At 28.6% G+C, this 20369-nt stretch overlaps 2 protein-coding genes across 2 annotated transcripts; one reads left to right on the forward strand and one right to left on the reverse strand.

The window, feature by feature from the left end:
• Window positions 1-791: 791 nt before the first annotated feature.
• Window positions 792-4359, reverse strand: LOC113548151 (CDK5RAP1-like protein). Its single transcript, XM_026948873.1, has 9 exons — window positions 4004-4359; window positions 3675-3911; window positions 3379-3592; window positions 3003-3148; window positions 2724-2929; window positions 2374-2658; window positions 1664-1813; window positions 1093-1230; window positions 792-960 (listed from the first exon to the last, which is right to left on the reverse strand). The coding sequence occupies exons 1-9, from the start codon at window positions 4263-4265 to the stop codon at window positions 838-840; spliced, it is 1761 nt and encodes a 586-aa protein (XP_026804674.1). The 5' UTR covers window positions 4266-4359; the 3' UTR covers window positions 792-837.
• Window positions 4360-4589: 230 nt separating this feature from the next.
• LOC113559430 (WASH complex subunit 5) lies at window positions 4590-14234 on the forward strand. Its single transcript, XM_026965256.1, has 20 exons — window positions 4590-5063; window positions 5387-5489; window positions 5563-5754; window positions 5845-6056; window positions 6312-6537; window positions 6609-6749; window positions 7601-7748; window positions 7821-7957; window positions 8602-8719; window positions 8809-8928; window positions 8994-9229; window positions 9561-9812; window positions 9881-10063; window positions 10116-10423; window positions 10744-10906; window positions 11028-11130; window positions 11378-11561; window positions 12379-12608; window positions 12686-12842; window positions 13997-14234. Exons 1-20 carry the CDS (start codon window positions 4957-4959, stop codon window positions 14157-14159), a joined length of 3483 nt encoding a protein of 1160 aa, XP_026821057.1. The 5' UTR covers window positions 4590-4956; the 3' UTR covers window positions 14160-14234.
• The last annotated feature ends 6135 nt before the right edge of the window (window positions 14235-20369 follow it).

Below are 20369 nucleotides of genomic sequence, written 5' to 3' on the forward strand. Positions count from 1 at the left end.
ACGCCATAGAAGACCTGGTCATGAAGAGAAAATCGCAGTGCACGTAACTCAATCATCAAAATATCGAAAATATAATAACATGTGTACCTATATAATATTGTATAAAATTATTAATAATAAATAATAATAATAATCTTATAATAAGTACCTAAATAAACTTTGATACATATTTTAATGAGACGACACGTGGTTTGTGTTGTAGACAGAAGACAAGTGCTGATGGTAAATGGTCATGACTGTGACATCTGTAACTGTGTAACCTTGTCTAAAGGTCTAGCCCTTGAGTTATGGGCCAGTTTAATAAGTTCTATCATTTATATCATTGTAGATTTTGATTTAACGCATAACAATAAAAGTCATAGTATTTTTTAACAATAAAACAATTGATTTAATTTTGTAAATAATTATTTCCTTATCGCAATATTTTATATTTACTCTATATTTATGTAACGTTCAATGTTCTTAGAAAAAAAAACATTTGTGTTTTTGCTCAGTGATAAAACTGTCTTGAATCGTTTACATTTATAGTTAAACAGAACTAAACAAATTAAAAATAATAACTTTACAGATGTGTTACTACCTCATCAACACTAATAGCCCAAATTGAATAAATATACTTTCTGGCAAAAAAGTATCATTTAGTATTTTAGTGAATAGAGTGGTATATTAATATTAACATACCTATCTACCTAATTGTTGATATTTTAATTATTGTATTAAAATAAATATATAATATATAATATATATGTGTTATATATACCTAAACATATAAATCTATATTAAGTCACAAATAACAATTAAATAATATTTATTCATACTTCAATCAATATAATACATTCAAAAATTGTAACTGACATTATTGTTCTTTGATAAATTTTGGTTTTTATTTTTATCATATTCTTGAAGACTTGTATGTCGCAGAGGTGTGCCTTTTAAAACTTGAGAGTTTGATTCAATTATCTAAAAATAAAATTTAAAAAATGAACTACATCTTAATACAATTGTTTAAATGATTTATTATATGTATATAATATATTATATATATTATTGTTAATAATTTACCTAGTAATTATAACTTTATTAAATACTAACCTTTACTGTAATATAATCGCCAGGTTTAATGTCTTGATTTAACGATAATTCTCCTATTGGTAATTTGGTATTTGGAATAATTACTTTTATATTTCCATCTGTTCTTCCGCAAAGTTGAGATGGACCTCTACGACTTTCCTGAATTTAACATATTTTTAAATAAAATTGTTATAAATAATGATAAGTATGAAATTAGAAATATTTAATTCTTTTATCTATAGTAAATAGTTTTTATTTTTCCATCTATTAAAATTTTATATAAAAACAAAACTATAATATCTTTAAGATTTAATTAGAAAAAAACAATAAATTTAGTTAAAATATTGTGCACAATAAGTGTCCAAAGTTTAATCAATTTTTTATTTGTGATATAAATATATTTTACTATTTTGACTAAGAATATAAAATAATTCCATTTAGATCAAAGCTAGATTAGAAATAGAACCAAATAAAATTTTTTTATTTTTAAAATAGTAATTTTTATAGTATATTGAGTTTTATAAATTAAGAACAATAATATTTATAATTTGTTTATCTATGGCTAATAATTAAAATTACAACATAAACTTACACCTTCAATCAAAATAAGCTGTTCAGTATTAACAAATTGTTTGTTTAAAATTTCTGCATCTCTTCTAAATACACTAAACATCTTTTTTACTCTTTCTACTTTAATTTCATTTGGAACATCATCTTTATAACGGCGGTATGCTGTTGTTTTCTGTAAAATATAAAACATAAAAAAATTGATACTTTTGGAGCATTAGTTTTTACACCAATTATGTAACTAATATACAGTCTCAAATATACCATTTAGTAAATTAGTTCAGGATTCAAAGTAATAAAACTATTATTAACTATTTATATTTTTATAAAATATTAATTAATTAAATAAGTAACTATTATTCATACAAACTATAAAATGTATTACTTAATAATTATTTTATTTTATTTTATATTCTATTTAGAATTGTTCAATTGTATGATAGTTACAAAAAGTGTTATGTCTTTTCATATGACCAAATACTGTTTTTAATGATTGAGATTAAGTTTAATGATAAAGTACTTTGTGAGTTAATACTTTCAACATTGCTAGAATGAATATAAAAAGTGATAAAGTAAATGTTATTAGCCGCTAGGTCATTTTTAAATGTTTCCGGGTAATTTATTATTTGACATTTGTTGATGAATTGTTGATGATTTATCCTAATATATATATAATTTATTTAATACATAATATGATAAATATATTTAGTATTTACATATAAATATTTATCATACTTCTCTCATACTGTATGCAAATAAGAATGCATTGTGATATTTTACAGTTTCCATCAAGCTGATAGTATCTTCAAATTGTTCATTAGTTTCACCACAAAACCCAGCTATGAAATCACTAGAATATGTTACACCAGGCAATCGATCTCTTATATGCTGAGCCAAGCTTAAATATGATTCACGAGAGTAACCTCTTCTCATTTTTTCTAAAACTTCTGTGTTTCCACATTGAGCTGGTAAATGTAAATTTTTACATACATTAGGTTTCTCCAAAATAACATCCAAAACCTGGATAATAAAAATAAAACAATAAAATGAACCATTAAACAGTAATGATTAAATTTAGTATTAACTTCATCAGGAAAATCTTTTGGATGTGGTGAAGTAAATCTTATTCGCATTTCCGGATCAACATCAGATACTCTACTTAATAGTTCAGCAAATCGAACACCACCTTTCTTTTCTTTGTAAACAGTTTTGAATCCTGATGCTAATGTATTATTTGAAGGCATAAAATGTGAAGAAGTACTCAAATCACGATAGCTATTTACATTTTGACCTAATATTAAAAATTAATGGGCAATGTTATGATGAAGTATTCAAATGAACATTAATTATCAATTAACAATTACCTAATAAAGTTACTTCTTTGAAGCCTTTTTCTGATAAGTATTTGATTTCATCTAATATAGATTCAATAGGTCTAGAGCGTTCACGACCTCTAGTAAAAGGAACAATGCAATAAGTGCACATGTTATCACAACCTCGCATTATAGATCTAGAAATAATAAAATATTTTAATATATTAGCTAATATTTTTATAGTAATAAATAAAAAATAATAATAATCATATAAAAAAACATTAAAAAATATGTTTAGGAGTTATTGCAATTATTCAAACGATAAGACTTCACTCCACTGTAAAAAAAAATCTTTAATATAATATAATAAAACACATATTTACAAAATTGGTATTAATTTATCGATTAAAAAAAAATATTAACTTACACAAATGCAGTAACATTATCTTCATTTAATTTTACAGGTTTTATTTCAGCATAAGTTTCATCAAATGATAGTAAAACATTAATTGCTTTTTGTCCAGCCTCAGTTTTTGCTAAAAGTCTTGGCAAGTCCCTGTAACTATCAGGACCAGCTACAAGATCTACAGCTCCCTTTGTATCATTCACTAATTTTTCTTTTAATCGTTCTGCCATACAACCTAAAATATGAATAACAGTAGTTGTAATTCTATGAATATAAATGATTAACAATTTTTTATTTTTAATATAATTAAGTTTTACCTAAAATTCCAACTTTCAGTGGATCCAATTTACCTCTCCATCGTTTAACTGACCGTAATTGTTTAATACGTGTCCATATTTTATTTTCAGCACCGTCACGAATAGCACATGTCACAAGTAAAACTACGTCTGCTTCATAAACACTGTTTGTTTTAATATAACCTTCACTTTGTAATATAGACCATACAATTTCAGCATCATTAACATTCATTTGACAACCATATACCTCAATATATACTTAACAAAAACAAATCATGAGTTTAATAAAAAAAGAAAATCAACATGATATTTTGAATTTCAAACAAAACTATGGGTTTTTAATTATTTACCTTTTCTGTTTTGCCCAAAATCAACCATATCATCCACATATGGAATTTTATCTTCATTATTTATGAGTTCAGTTTGTTCTTGAGGTAAATTTTTTGCAATGAAGTCTTTTAAGCTGGGTCCCTCAAATTTACATTCATTTTTTTTTTTAATAGTTGTATTACAACTTTTCACATTATTTGTTGTGTGTAATAATACGATACTTTTGTGTTTCGAAATTAATCTACAGTAACGGTGAGCCACATTGATTTTTTTCAAAATCATTATAGCGATACATTCATAAGGAAAAATATAAATTAATAATATTAAATGAATTTTAATTTTGTATTTCTATCTTTTGACGTTTTTCAAAGTCAGCTTGTCGTTTTAAAATAAATAGGTATTATCACAATATCATTTTCCTTTATCACAGAATTGATAACCCATATTTGTATAATGTTAATTATTATGTATTTTTTGTATTTTTTTTAAAAATATTTTTATATTTAATGTACCTATATTAAATGGTGATGATAAAATTGGAGATAAAATGATTATTGAGAAATGACATTATATATTTATATAATATCACTAATAATTTTTATTTCGAAATACCTACATTTAATATAATTCGCGTTGTAACTTTTAGTCATAGACCTGTTCAAACTATTTTTAAAAGACTAAAATGCTTTTAGTTAACTTTAAAGTGTAATGTTATTGTTAGTTAGTGAATCGATAATGCCTTGGCTCTAAGTAGATTTTTTTCTCATTAGTATGCAGATGTACCTATCGCATTACTATAATTCTATTTGAAATGCATCATGTACGATGTACCTATTTTTCAATAATTTGTAAATCAAAATTAATTATTCGTTCATGAATATCATACTATAGTGATTTATTATTAAACATATTACTTTCGTCGACTAGATTTATAGAAACTAAGTCTGAATTGCATTGAAAAATAAAAGCTACAATGGAAAATAATCCTTGTGGTTTGGCATTGCTGCGAATAGTATCTAGAGGAAACGCTATTATTGCTGAAATATTACGGCTTAAAGATTACATACCTCCAGTTTATAGGTAAAGTGAATTAAATTAATATCACAATTACATATTTATAAAGTATTATAAAACATACATAATATTTATAAGGACTAAAAATCTATTATCTGTAGCCCAAGTTGTTAAAGCCGTTTTATTATTGTTGTTATAAAGAATTGTTATTTTAAGTTTTTTTATATATTAACAATGGATTCTTAATGACTTTTCTGATAGTCATTGATATTTGTGGATAGATTTATAATAATAATAACAATCTAATAACAAAATTAGCTAAAGTCAAAAATAAAATCTCAATGTTTTGATTACAGCGAAAAATATTTAATAAAAATTTGTGATTTTAGATTAAACAGCAAGCAAGATTTACAAAAATATGGACAAATAATATTAGATTTTTCATATTTTAATAATTCAAATGAAATTGAAAAAAAGATTGAGTCAAATCCAGTAATAAATATTGAATTTACATATTATTTATAGACATTTGAAAAATGCCTATATATTTATTTTTACTTTTTAGGCCTTAAACGATTTAAATGAAGAATTGAAAGAAAATAATTTGGAAATCATTAATCAATTCTATTTTTTATTTGAAAATGTATATAAATATATACGCGATTTAAATGAATATCTCGATGAAGTTGAGGAAGGGTCATATATTCAACATACTATTGAAACCATGTTTCTTACTGTTGAAGGAAAACAATTATTGGTAATTATCTCTTGTAAAAATTATTGTACATTTTAAATAGTTAATACTTAGTAAACATGTTTTACAAAAATTATATCTATATAATTTCAGTGTGAATCGTTGTATTTGTATGGTGTCATTTTATTATTTATTGACATTTACATTGAAGGAGCAATTAGAGAAAGATTGTTGGTAGCTTATCATCGTTACAATGCACAAGACTATAATAGTGAAAATCCAATTGATGATATTTGTAAATTATTACGTTCTACAAAACCAAACTCAGTTAAATCTATATCATCATACCCAGAAAATTATTTCAAGTAACTATAGTTTGATATTTTATTTTAACACAATAATATGTAATATAGTAATATACTATATAAATTGTAAATAATAATGTATAATATGAAAAATATTACTAATTTAACTAATGAAATTAATTAAACTGTGCCCAAATTTCTAAAAATGTATCACACCCACATGGTATTACCCACATAGTGTTAGTTTTAATTTTTAAATGATCAAAAAATAGTTTTAAAAATCTATATAGTACCTATTAACTAATTTAATTTTAGACGAGTACCAGTCAATAAAAATTTAATAAATTTGGCTATTGGAAGATTAAGATCAGATGATATTTACAACCAATTATCGTCATATCCAAATCCAGATCATAGAAGTATTGCACTTGCTGGTCAAGCTGCAATGTTGTTTGTGTGTTTGTTTTTTAAGCCTAAAACATTGCATGAAGAATTTGCTATTATGAGAGAAATAGTTGATAAATTTTTTCCAGATAATTGGGTAATTATTTATTTTAGCTTATACCAGAATTTTAAAAAAAATAATAAAAAGTCCCATTGATTTTATTTAAGGTTGTTAATGTCTACATGGGTGTAACAATAAATATAATTGATGCATGGGAAGCTTTTAAAGCAGCTAAAGCAGCTGTAAATAATACAATTCAACAGGCAGAATTAAGTCGTTTGGCAAGTTCACGTTCTGTGAATCTTCAGGTAATGGTGTTAATACTATAAATATTAAAACATTTTAATTTGGTATAGGTATTATATCTATATTATATGAATTAAATTTATTGAAGCATAGATATGATAATACTAGATATTGAATGACTAGAAAGGATAGTAAAAAAAATTATTTCATTAAAGGTATTGTAGGAATAGCACCAATTGTAGAGAAAAAAAGAGTAGGTTGAGATAATGAGGTCATGTTTATGTAGAAGGAAAACTAAAAGAAATATGAATAGATAGAATATAAAATTACATAAAAATAATTAGGTCTAACTTAGGAAGTGGAGGATACCTTGTGGGTGTATATGACATTAATAATTGACTATATAGTTAGGAGCAAAGAGTGAAAAGAAAGAAAAAAAAATATGAATTAAAAATTTTAAATAGTTCAATTGAATTAATATATTTAAAAAGGTTTTTGGCCAAAGATGGCAAATTTTTCTGTATCTCATCAAATTAATTTATGCCAAATAAAACATTTTGACTGAATTTTATATTCCTTGAGTGTCAATTAATTTAATGATCTTTTTTTTCTTGTTAAACCTAAAAAATGTGTACAAATGATCTTATTACAGTTTTTGAATAGTTGTATATGTAATAGGCTTACCATCTGTTTTGAGATTGCCATCTCTGCTCTAGGCTGTACTGTCAATAAAAGTTATACAATACAACAAAATAAATAATTTAGTAAGAGCAATAAAAATTGTTTTTTTTTTATCAAATAAGTTGTATTACATATAATTAGTTTATCAATAATAAATTAATTTCCTGCTTTGTTATATTGTTAATTTTGTTTATATTATGAACAATAATAATAAGATTTGTTCATTATTTAGAAAATAATAGTTGAGATAAAAAAAATACTCGGAAATCCTAATATTGAAAAAAAAATATTGGATAACATTAATTCTGTTATGAATCTTTGTCGGAGTTGTAATGTTCTATTAAGATGGTATTTATTACATACATCAACAATTCATCTTCGTAAGTATAAACTAAATAGGAAGACATTATTTAAAATACAACTAATGTTTACAAATATTTTTAATAATTCAGTTTCAGAAAACACCAAAAAAAGTAAACTAATCTGTGATCAAATTTATAATCAGAGCTTATATAATGATGGCCTTATTTTTGATTTATTAATAACTACAGCAGAATTTGAACTAAAAATAAAAGACACATTTAAAAGTGTAAGTTTTATTATTAAAGTTATATATTAGTCTATCAAATATTATTTGTAAAATAATAATTGTATTTATTCTGGTTTTTGACATTAAAATACAGGGTTCATAAAAGTAATAAAACATTAGTTTAGCAAACATTCCAAGCTATTTCATTAAAATATACCATAGAGGCACCTCTTGAACTATATTAAATCTTATTCATTGTGAAAACTTATGTATACCGATTACCAACATTAAATTTTTTCAAAAGCACAATTTGCATATTTCATAAAAATTAAACAACTAAGGGTCATGCCCTTCAGAAATGCATTAAACGTGTCAGCAAGACATAAAACCGTATATGAACCCAAGTATTGTCACTCAATTACTACTAAGTATACAATCAAAAATTATACCATGTAGGAGTGCTAATCGTTTAATGGTATAATTCGTTTAGTAGAGCATGTATGACAAGATAGCCAAAAAAATATAATTTTGATGTTTTGTTGCTCAGTTAGATTCATTTCTAACATATCAATTACAAGTGATATAGTATTAATGTTATTTGTTATGTCAAACAGATTTTAATTTATTTTAACTAAATAAAGAACATTTCTAAGTATTAGAATTAGTTTTTATAATCTTGATATTTGTGTTCTGTTTTTATTTAGTTATTGGATGAAAAAGAGGCTAGATGGCTTAAACGGAAAGATGACTGTGTTGAACGCATGAATGAATTATCAGAAATCTTTTCAGGTCTAACTACTATGTCACGTGTCAAAAAAAATGGTAATTATATATTATACTATATTCAATATTTATAGAAGTTTGTGTTGGTTATTTTAAAATATTAATACTACTTATAATATTTTTAAAAGAAAATTTACAGATATGGTTTATTAATATTGGGAAACAGATTGAAAAGATTTCTATGGAAGATGAACTTGTTACTAGTAGAAAAATCACCCAAATTATCAAAGCTTTAGATGAAGTTCAAGGTATTAATTGTTTTCACAGATAATACTTAATTTGTTATGTATTTATAAATATATTTTGTTTATAGAGTTTCACCAACTTGCTAATAATTATCAAGTAAGTCAAACAATTAAAGATACACATACTTATCTTCGTGAAATGATGAAAACCATAAGTGTCAAGGATAATGTTCTCATAGATCTTCAAATCATTGGAGACTTTAGTTATGCTTGGTATCATATTGATAGATTCACTGGTCTGATGCAAAATACGATAAAAGAAGAACCTTCGTTTGTGATCAAACTTCGAGCAACATTTTTAAAGGTATTAATTATTATAAGGTTTAATTTAATATTGTAGTATCAAAATAAGAATAATCGTAATATATGTAAGATAACATGCTGATGTTAACTGAGTGTATTATAAGCATGTATCTAATTTTTCACTGGTAAAATCTATACCATATATTAGCTTATTTTTTCTAATTCTATACACTATTTAAAATTAAATGATATCTGTTTCAAATTTTTGGAAAGTGTATAATTTATATAAATAGATTGTTAATTTTTACTTTACTTCAAATAAAATTTGTTTTGTATATAATATATGTAATAATTTCAAATTTTAATAAGTTAATGTTATTTGCATTTTTTAGTTGGTGACATGTATGGAAGTACCTCTTATACGTATTAATCAGTCTGGTAGTGAAAACTTAATGTCAGTTAGTAAATATTATTCAAATGAGTTAATAGAATACATACGTAAAGTATTGCATATAATACCTGAGACTATGTTTAAATATATGACTAAAATAGCTACTCTACAAACAGATGTTATTAAAGAAATACCCACTAGATTAGAAAAGGATAAACTTAACGATTATGCACAACTTGATGAAAGACTTGAGGTAAAACAAAAAAAATAGTTGTTAAAAATATTATTTTTATATAAATTTATTATTAAAAAAATATGTAGGTCGCCAAGTTGACTTATGCCGTGTCTGTGCTGACAGAAGGTGTGTTATGTATGAAAAGTACCCTAGTTGGTGTTGTAGAAATTGATCCCAAACAACTTCTTGAAGATGGTATTCGAAAAGAATTAGTTCAACACATTGCAGTAGCGCTCAATAATGGTCTTATATTCAACCCTAAAGCAAAGGTAATTTTTTTAATTGTCAAAGTTACTGTAACTAATCAAATAATTGTTTCAGACCAGTGAGTTATTACCTAAACTTGATGCACTTAGTAACACAATGACTGGTTATCGTCGTTCATTTGAGTATATACAAGATTACATTGGTATATATGGCTTAAAAATATGGCAAGAAGAATTAAGTAGAATCATTGGTTATAATGTTGAAATGGAATGTAATAGCTTTATGCGAGCAAAAATATTAGATTGGCAAAGTGTTTATCAGAGTAAAGTTGTACCTGTTCCATCATTCGAGCCATGTGATGGTCAATCTATGACATTTATTGGCCGCCTCGCTAGAGAACTGATTCGAATAACTGATCCAAAGTAAATTATTTATCTTAATAAAATGATCAGGATTCGGATCCTATAGAATTTAATAATTATTATGAAACAAAGATAAAAAAAAAAATAACAGGTTACTCTTCTGCTATACAATGTCAAGTATATTTTGACTTATATGAATTCAATGTTAATCATTGCTTACTACTTGCCTACTTTTTTTTCTTTTCTCTAGATTTTTAGATTATTTAATGTTTATTTCATAATTTATTAGATTAGACCATGGTACTTTTTAGTGCTTCAATGTCCGAGTCCTACTGGTTATTAATATATTTATATATATAATTATTATATATTGTATATAGGATAGCTGTTTACAAAGAGCCAAGTACAGCATGGTATGATTATAAGACAAATGAGGAGATTATTAATATAAGATTTTATTCAAATATAATTAACTCAATAAATGTTTGTGGACTTACTGGCTTGGATAAACTCATTGGATTTATGATTGTCTCTGAACTTAAGGTTGGTAATAAATAAAAAGTTTAATTCTAATCTTTTATTCTTATTAATTTGTTATTGCTTTTAGTAAAATAAAATTTTAATTAGTTATGTTAGTAAATTACTATTTTGTAAACAATTTTAGAAACTGTTGGATTTCTTACAAACAAACATAATTAAAGATAGAGAGTGGTTACAAATTCTTGGTACAATATCAAAAGAATTGGTTTCAAAAGATACTATTATAAGTAAGAAATAGAAATAATAAAATATTTTACAAAAATACAATTTACTTTTAAAAAGTATAATAATATGTATGTTAAATTATTATTATAATAATTTTATATAATGATGTAATATTAAAGATAAAATACTAGAAAAAAAATGCTATAAAATAGGATTGCAATTGTATTATTTGGATAAAAAATTGAAGCTGAATTTGATAGAATTATTTATGTTCTTGATTTTTTTAATGTTATATTTATTATTTTTTAGGCAATCCAATTAAAACATATCAAAAACACTGCTCAAAATTTCAAAAAGTACTACCAACTATTTTGGATTCTATTACAAGAATTGGACAGCTTCAGATCATACGCAAGCAAATATTTTTTGAGCTTGAAGTTTCATGTAAATTAAATGCTAGAAATTTATTTGATTGCTTAGAAGCCATGAACAAGTAATGTTATTCTTTGTTTTTAAAACCATATATTAATTTATCATAATAATATTTAACAAAAAGTTGAACTTTTACTGTATTACAAAAATGAAACACTTAGAAATTAATTTTTTTTCTTATTAATTTATTATTTCTTTTTATATATTTATAACTTAAAAGTAATAAATCTTCAGAAGACAACATACCTATTTGTATATATTTTCTCTGTCTTAAATATGTGTAACATAGCAAGTTTGTGTTCTGCGAAACAAATTATTTGTTATTAGCTTTTATGTTCATTAAAATAACCTATAATCAAATCTTAAGTAACAATATTAATAAAAGCATCATGTAGGTTATTATTGAAATTTAAAATTTTAACTATGTTCAAATTATTTTAAAGTTAGATAATTTATAAAAGTTCTCGAGATTTTCTTAACAATAATCTTACATTTCTATATAGTAATGGTGGGTATTAAGAATATTTTGAATTATGTTTCTTCTCAACATATTACCACCAAACTACACTATGAAACAATAAAATATAATTAATTTGAAATGTAATTAAATATTATGTTTTGGAAAATATCAAGGTATTTGCATTTGTTTTATTTTATATTAAAAAATAATAACACACAATAATCAATAAACTAAAAATAGACTTTTTTAAATGGCATGTAAAAATGAAATTTGTAATTATACAAAGGTAATAAATAGCTATAGAAATTAAATTTACAGTAACTTTAGACTTAAAATACAAAAATTAAATAACTCACTCAATTTTAATTAAACGTATAAGTAGAGTTAATATTAATTCTAAAATGTTATTTGGTTTTAGAGCTGTATTAAATGAAATAAAAGCACATTTTAGAGACCCAGAAAACAAACCATATCCAGCTGATGACAGCCCACTATTACCAGAACTGAGTAAAATGTTAGATTGGGCAGGAATTGGAAATCCATACTTAAAAATTTATATAACTACAAATTCTACTCAATATATATCTTTGATTGCATTTTTATTAACTATTTCACAATTCTCAAAACTTCAATACACAGAAAATTTAGGTGAGATAATTTTAAAATAAATATTAACTAAGACTTATTAACTTTAATTACTACTTATTGACTTAATTTCGTTACAGCTTTATTGATGTGGAAAAAAGTTGGAGATCCTGTTGATGGTGCTCCATTATACATAGGTATGCAGACATTCCTAAAACAATTTCATCCAGACATAACTAAACAATATTTAGAATATTTAGCTCAATATATCAAATCTATCATTAACCACTGTACCAAGTATGTATTTTAAACCATTATGTGTCTAAAACTCTTTGTTTTATTTAACTTTTTGAGTGATTTTTAGTTTTATATAGCTAGAGTAGTAATGCCTTTATTATATATACTTATATTTTTACGTTACATTTATAGCATTCTAATGTCGGGTTACATAAAAAATTAATTAATTTAATTGTTCACTAAATAAAATGGTTTAATAATAGATCACTAAATCATGTCCATTAGCTTGTCATTGTTATATTAAATGATAAGTGATTATAAATGGAACAGAGTTAAGTAACAAAAAAAATCTCGTTTGAACTTGATTTAGATAGGTAGCCAATAGGAATATTAACATTTTGAATGTTATCTCATTAGAAATTTATAGAAAAAAAGAATAATTCTCATTTGAAAAAACAATTTTAAGATCCTTTAGTATGTAAGTATGTTTAATACATAGTTCCAAAAATTATAATTTTGAATTAATTTAATATTGAAGGAAAAAATGAGGGTGAGTAAGCTTGTTCATAATTTATATAATTAAATACTTAAAATATTATTTTTAAGTATAATATAATAGATAACTGGATACATATCAAATAAAAACAGTAAATTAGGTACTTGAGCTTAATCTTAAGTATAATAATAATTACAGTTTTATAATTAATTAGTTTTTAATTTAATTAAAAAATGTTTAATGTGCCTATTAGGTTTTTATACTCATTATAGGTAATTTTGCCACACTATATTACATAAAAAATAATATTATAATAAATTATTAATAAATATATTTTTACCTATAATTTATATATAATTATATATATAATATTATATACTATAATACTATAATATAATACTATATAATAATATAATAATATTATAATATTATAATACTCAATCAAAATGGTCATTGTTATAAATTAGAAAATAACTATGATTTCTATCGTAAATTGTAATTTCTAATTATCATTGATGGCTGTACCTACCTAACATAAATGTATTGTATAATATTAATGAAATAATAATAATAAGCGTGTAGGTATTCTAGTTTTATAAATATTTAAGTGCAGAATACAGATTATAAAAATTATTATTAATTATATTTTATTTATTTTATTTTATTATGAACTTTAATATTAATTATTTAATTGTTTTAATTATACTTTGTTTGACAGATCAATTGAAAAACTTGATATACCTAATGAATATTATATCACTCAATTTTATGTGGAAAGGTTTATTTTCGTTGGAGAATTAAATCAACAAATATTTATGGAAATGGTACCACACTTTTTAACTGATACACTCGAAAATTTAAAAAATTTATCAATTAAGTAATAATTATATTCAGCATCGTAATATTGAGTTAAAAAATAAAAAATATCTTATAATTATCTAAATAGTTGAATAAATAAAAATATTATTGTTATTATATATACCTATACATTGTAATGTTATAAATTAGTTACTACAATAAAATATATAAATTTTTATATTTTTTTGTTAATAATGATGTTTTATTTGAAATTATGTTGATTTATCCCGAAAATAACTTCCGGTAGAAACCAGATGGGATTTTTCAATTATTAAATGCAAAAATCACTTTATATTCGAGTGAATATATGTATATAATAGTATAATACTATAATAGTACCTATATAACTATTTATGGTTATCTCGTTCAGAAAAAATAATATGAACTTGTTAAATACTACAACGTATTTTTGACATAATGATGAATTCTAGTGTAAAGCATTTTTTCTGAGTATTTTGATACATAAAAATAGAAATTCATACTATAAGTTTATATGAATTATAAATATATACGTATTTAAAGTTTAAGTGATCGGAGACGGAGAGGAGTGCTGGTATCCGCAAAATGTTGGTTACACTAATTTACTATACATCGATTACTCTTCAGAATTTCGATTTTTATGTATCAAAATACTCCACAAAAATATTTCCCATTAGGATTGCAAAAATGTTCAAATCTTCATTTGAATTTCTTAAGTTAACCCCAAAACCCCTCTCGAATATTATCAAAAAATATGAAAATTACTAACCATTTTAGCCATTTTAGGTATTTCTAAATCGTATAGTACCTATAGCCCATATAGGTATTACTTTAATCGAATATAAAAAAACTTGTATATCCAAACCTCATTAAATATATAGATATAAAATGGCCAATAGTAAATAGTAATACAATCAGTCATTTTCATCATTGCTTACGTATAATATAATACTATATAAATATCTATACATTATATTTCTTGGGTCGGCCGCGGGAACTGCAACGGATGAAAAATTAAAATATCTGTATAATAGTATAATAATCTAACTGTAAAAGAGGGTAAGTCGAGTCATGCCCGTCTACCCCTTATTGTGCCTCAGTCCGTCTTGTATCATAAATTGCAAGTATAAGATGTATATAAGGTTGTTGTTATAAGGATTGTTGACACAAACAAAAAAACGATGGCGGCATCGTCGGTTATAAACGAGGAAAACAAAATATCTACTTATACATTATAAAATGTACCTACGAGTGTCGAGTAAACACTATCCTATACATACTATATATATTACATACCTACAACAATACAACATTCAGTGCGGACCACGGCGCGCCGAAGAATGCAGCTGGAAATTCTGGAATGCGACAATTGAAATCTCAAGCGAGAGGCAGTTGCGATGACGGGTGTGAAGTCCCCCCCCCCACATTCTCCAATTTTCTCCAAACCTACGCCATTTTTTTTTGAAAGTAATTTGAAAACCTTTATTTCAGCTATATTATATTATTATATTTAAGTATTTTTTTTATTACATACTATTGATCTAATGAGACATTTATTTTATACTTTACCTGCAGCTTTGCCGTAAGAAGCTTTTTTGTCGTATCGTCCACAAACTACATAATACTTAATTTTTATATTAGAAACCTATACTATAACCGAAAAAAACGTCCCAGCAGTCTTTTTTAAACACAATAGATGTAAAGCTTAAATTGTTATGATTTTTTATAATTAATTAATAAATAAATTAGGCATTAATTTATTGTTATTTATCAGTCTCAGACCTCAGTTTGTGTATAGTTACCGTTTACAAACTTATTGAACGCTCTGTATATAAAAAATGTATAACTATGAAATATGAATAACTGAATTGCTGGCATAGTGCATAACGATGGTAGGTGTATAATAAAAACGCACGTATATATATCATATAATATTAGGGTATTATTTATAAATATATATGTATATGTATATTACAGTCCAAGCGGATAAAAGGTCATTGTAAACATTGACCGGACAAAGTTTACTGCAATACTCAAGTCATTCAAGCCGGGCGTAGAATGTGTACGTAGATAATTTATTACTCACATGGGACCTATGCTAATTATCTATACCTAGCTGTATCATATGTCATAGGTCATTATATATCAGACATTGTGTACAGTGATCCGTCGGTGCTGAATATGCTGATGGTGCCCAGCGCAAAAATTACATCAATTATTATCATTTATATTTTTATTCAATATATATTGTTTAAAGATTTGAACATTTGATTAAAAAAAAAAAAAAAATGGAAAATATTCGATTTATATTAATTTTTAATTTGCTTTATTTCGACATAAGAATCTATTTCTTTTTAAATAACGAATTTTCGCTTTATTCGATTTTAATTCTTTTAAATGTAATATAAGTTTATGGCGTTCATCGTGATACGTAGGTGAGTCTCCTTAGACATACAGCATTGTTCGGTTTTTAACATATAGGTATGTAAAATATTATTAAGACTTTAAAACGATTAATAATAATGTTTATAATGATTTTTCATTTTATAAAAATAATAACGCACACAGTTATAAAACGGCACTATATAGACGACACACGCAAACAGTAGTATCTACCTATACCTGTATCTACCTATATGTATGTTATATGTTTATACGCCACTCGTTGATGTATGACATATTATTGTATTGTATAGGTACTTTCCATCAAAAAATAAAATAAATTTATAAAAATCATGAATATATATATATATATATATATGTACGCACGAACTTTAGGTTTAGGTACCTGAATGTCATCCTAAATATACGCAGTAGTATAGGAAGACTCGTTAGCACCCTAGGTGGCAATCTTAAAGAAGCGCCTTTTCACCAATTTGCAAAAAATGATTAATCTATGCGCAACGATGAACACGTTAATTACAATATCTAATTAGGTAATGTAACGATTTGGGATTTATGTGCTTATACTATTTCCGCGATTTCGTCATTAAATTCACACGCATAATAGTGCGCGTATAGATAAACAAAAAATCACAACGTACACATTTCAAAATGTATTATGAAAGAAATGACGTTTTGATTTGGTAGAATAAAAACACTACTTTCAAAGCAGAATTTTGCGCCCCTTGCGTACAGGTGCGCCTCCAGTACTTCGTCGCCGTGTACAATTGTGGCAGGAAATACGCCGCAGCAATAGGTTGCCCTCGGCTTGAACGTTTAAAAATGTATAAGCTATTCATCGTATGTACATTGTTTGTTATACCCCGTGGCGTGTCGCGTGTACACTGTACATAACACTGACAATAATACACTACAGAGTGCAGGGAAACCGAAAAGTGAACACGCACTTTGGGAACCCTTTGTCGTTGTTTATGTATTCGGAATGCGCCGCACTACAACGCGTCACGTGCGGTGGGGACGCGTACAGTCGTTGAACCGGCGCACACTCGGCCGCCACCGCGCGCCAAGCGTACCGGTACCGTCCGCCCTACAGCGCCTAGTACAACGGGTCGATTGGTCGGCCGGGTGTGCGGCGAGCCGACCAATCGACCGGCGGCATCGCGAAACGTACCGTTCCGACACGGACACGGACACCTCTAGCGGCGGCGGCGGCGTTACGGACGCCGAGTGCGCCATTTTCTAACACCGCCACGCTGTATGACGTTACATCGCTGTTGTACGTTTCAATAATTCTACGACATAAAAATAAAATATTTCCGACATCGTTTAACGTCAGCGCGTATTCTACAACAGTATGGACTCGTCGGTCGGGGTGCGCGCATATGATATAGGTGTACATAGCCAAACCATATGCACTTGCATCGCGTCGTGTACCATTCATTACGATAGTTGTATAGGCATAGTTTGTCGTGTTGAAGTACCCAAACCATTAATACATTTTCGGATAAATTGAATACACCGTAAGCGGCCGTTGACAACGAACGGTGACGATTATGCCTTTACGTCGGTGTCGTCTACGCCCACTGGACACACCGGACGGTACCGCTATTGATTGAACTGGTATACGTTGGGTATATATATTATTGTATTGACCATCGCGATCCGCGTGATTCATATTACTACGCACCCGTGCACACTGTTATACAATATGTATAACGGAGAAAATCCGATATAACATAGCCTGTAGGTAGTTTTAAAGTTACGCGTGTACATTGTTTTGGCGACGTCGCGCAAGTAGGCGAAAACAGCGTTGCCATCAGTTCAGAGGAGAAAAACAGAAGGTATGCGTGTACTGTAATATACGTTTTACGCATATTGTATTCGACGCATAATAATTACTTGGGCTAGATGTTCCTACAACTCGCGCGTATCTAACCGGCGGGATTATACGGTAATATGAAGTCTGTTGTATATAACAGCGAGCCTGCGCAGTTGTCGTTGACCGGCAATTAACCGGACATTGCAGTAATAATGGCACTCGTACAAACGATACAGGCGCGCGCGTTACGCATTATTCACAATAACCGCGAGTGGGTAACACTATTATTTTTCAGATTAAATATAGTAAACCACAGGGGTGTACACTTATTACGGTTGTGTATACCTATCCGCTATTGCAAACTTTCGATAACGCATATCACACCGTGTGTTATAATTGTATAGAGGTACTTGACACGTTCGCCGGCAAATCTTCTACCCAATCTAACAATAATCGGTACGTCGTTTACACCCGTTACGGCGCTACGGGAACGGAGGACGATCACGGCGTCGGTAACGGGGTTCTAGAGCGCGCGGCGGACTGCGGTCGGTATTCATGAAAAGGGCCTGGACCAGTACGAGATGCTTGGGGTGGCCAACATGATAATTACATATTAATATTGATGACGCGACTGCAACTCGTAGAACGCATGGGGGCAGGTCGCGGGGACTTTCCCGACTGCCTCCGTCGTAACTTATATCTTATTGCGGACTTCCAACGGACGGTGGCAGCGGCAATGCGAAAGCAGTTGCCCCGGTGCCGTCGGTTTCAAACACGAAAGAGGAGGAGAATAAAAAAAAAAGGTACCTATAATAATAATACGCGAAAATTCCAAAAAGGATTTCGGGACGTTTAGCACTTCGAACGCCGCTTTGTATGAGTAGGAATACATAGACGAATTATAGAAAAATAAGTGTAGTGGCGTTTGTGCGTTTGTTTTGTGGTCTTACGAGGCTTTCCAGACGAATTTCAAAAAAACAAACCGCCATTGTACCCCCCACATTTCGATTTAAACGCGAAAACCAACACATGGGCAGGCGATACACCCGTCGATCGTGATAATATGTCAAACGGCGATATACTCCGCGTGCGGGTACAAAACCGTGTTCCGATAATATGGGCCGGTTGTATATGGACCGTAAAAGACGCGTTCGTATACGAAAACGCGGTCATTAATTTTCGTTCTGACAACACGCGGTTGGTGGTCGGGGCGGCGGTGGTCGCTACGTCCGCGCACGCCGCCGTCAAACGCGGAGAAATCAAGACGCGCGCGCGCGGCTCGTCCGCGAACAGTTGGCAACACTGTGCCGTGCGCGCGGTGGTTGGAAAAACGCGCGTGTGCGTGCGTACGAGACACGGCCTGCGTCGTTTTTCACGGCTAACGGGCGGGCGGGTGTCCGGGCCGTGCGGTGGCAGTGGGGTAGCCGCACCCTACAAACGCGTACGCGCGCGCAGACCGTCCGAGCGAGTCGGCGGCAACGTCGCACCGTCCGCGCCCGAGCCTTTCAAGGTTGTTGCGGCCTACATCAACGGCGGCGGCGGCGCACGCACGCACGCACGCACGACCGTTTGGCGCCGCGGCACATCGCTGTATTATACGTTTCGACGCGACGGAAGCCGGTGGGTGGGGGCCCTGCTGTTCGGTTCAACTGAATAGCTGCCGTTCCACCGCCGCCGCGGCAATAATATATTATTATTATTATTATTATTATCGTGTGTGCGCGCGTGCGCCTGTGCGTGTGCGTGACATAACCCTGCAGTCGGCGGCGGCGGTCGCAGCTGCTTCCGCTGTTGCTGTTGCTGCTGTTGCTGCTGCCGCTGCGGATCGCGGCACGTTCTCACCGCCATGTTGTTGTGCGTTTCGTCTTGCAGGGTTGCCGCTCTTCCGCCGCGGTGCGTTCCATTTTATCGCGACGACGCGGCGCGGAAAAACGCGGCGGCTATCGGTGTTTTTGTGCACATTATATACCCGCGAAACGCGCGGTCTACATCACTGTACACACGCGCTGCGGCACCATAACAATTGAAAAAT

The sequence above is a fragment of the Rhopalosiphum maidis genome, chromosome 1 (assembly GCF_003676215.2).
Source record: "Rhopalosiphum maidis isolate BTI-1 chromosome 1, ASM367621v3, whole genome shotgun sequence".
Lineage (NCBI taxonomy): Eukaryota > Metazoa > Arthropoda > Insecta > Hemiptera > Aphididae > Rhopalosiphum > Rhopalosiphum maidis.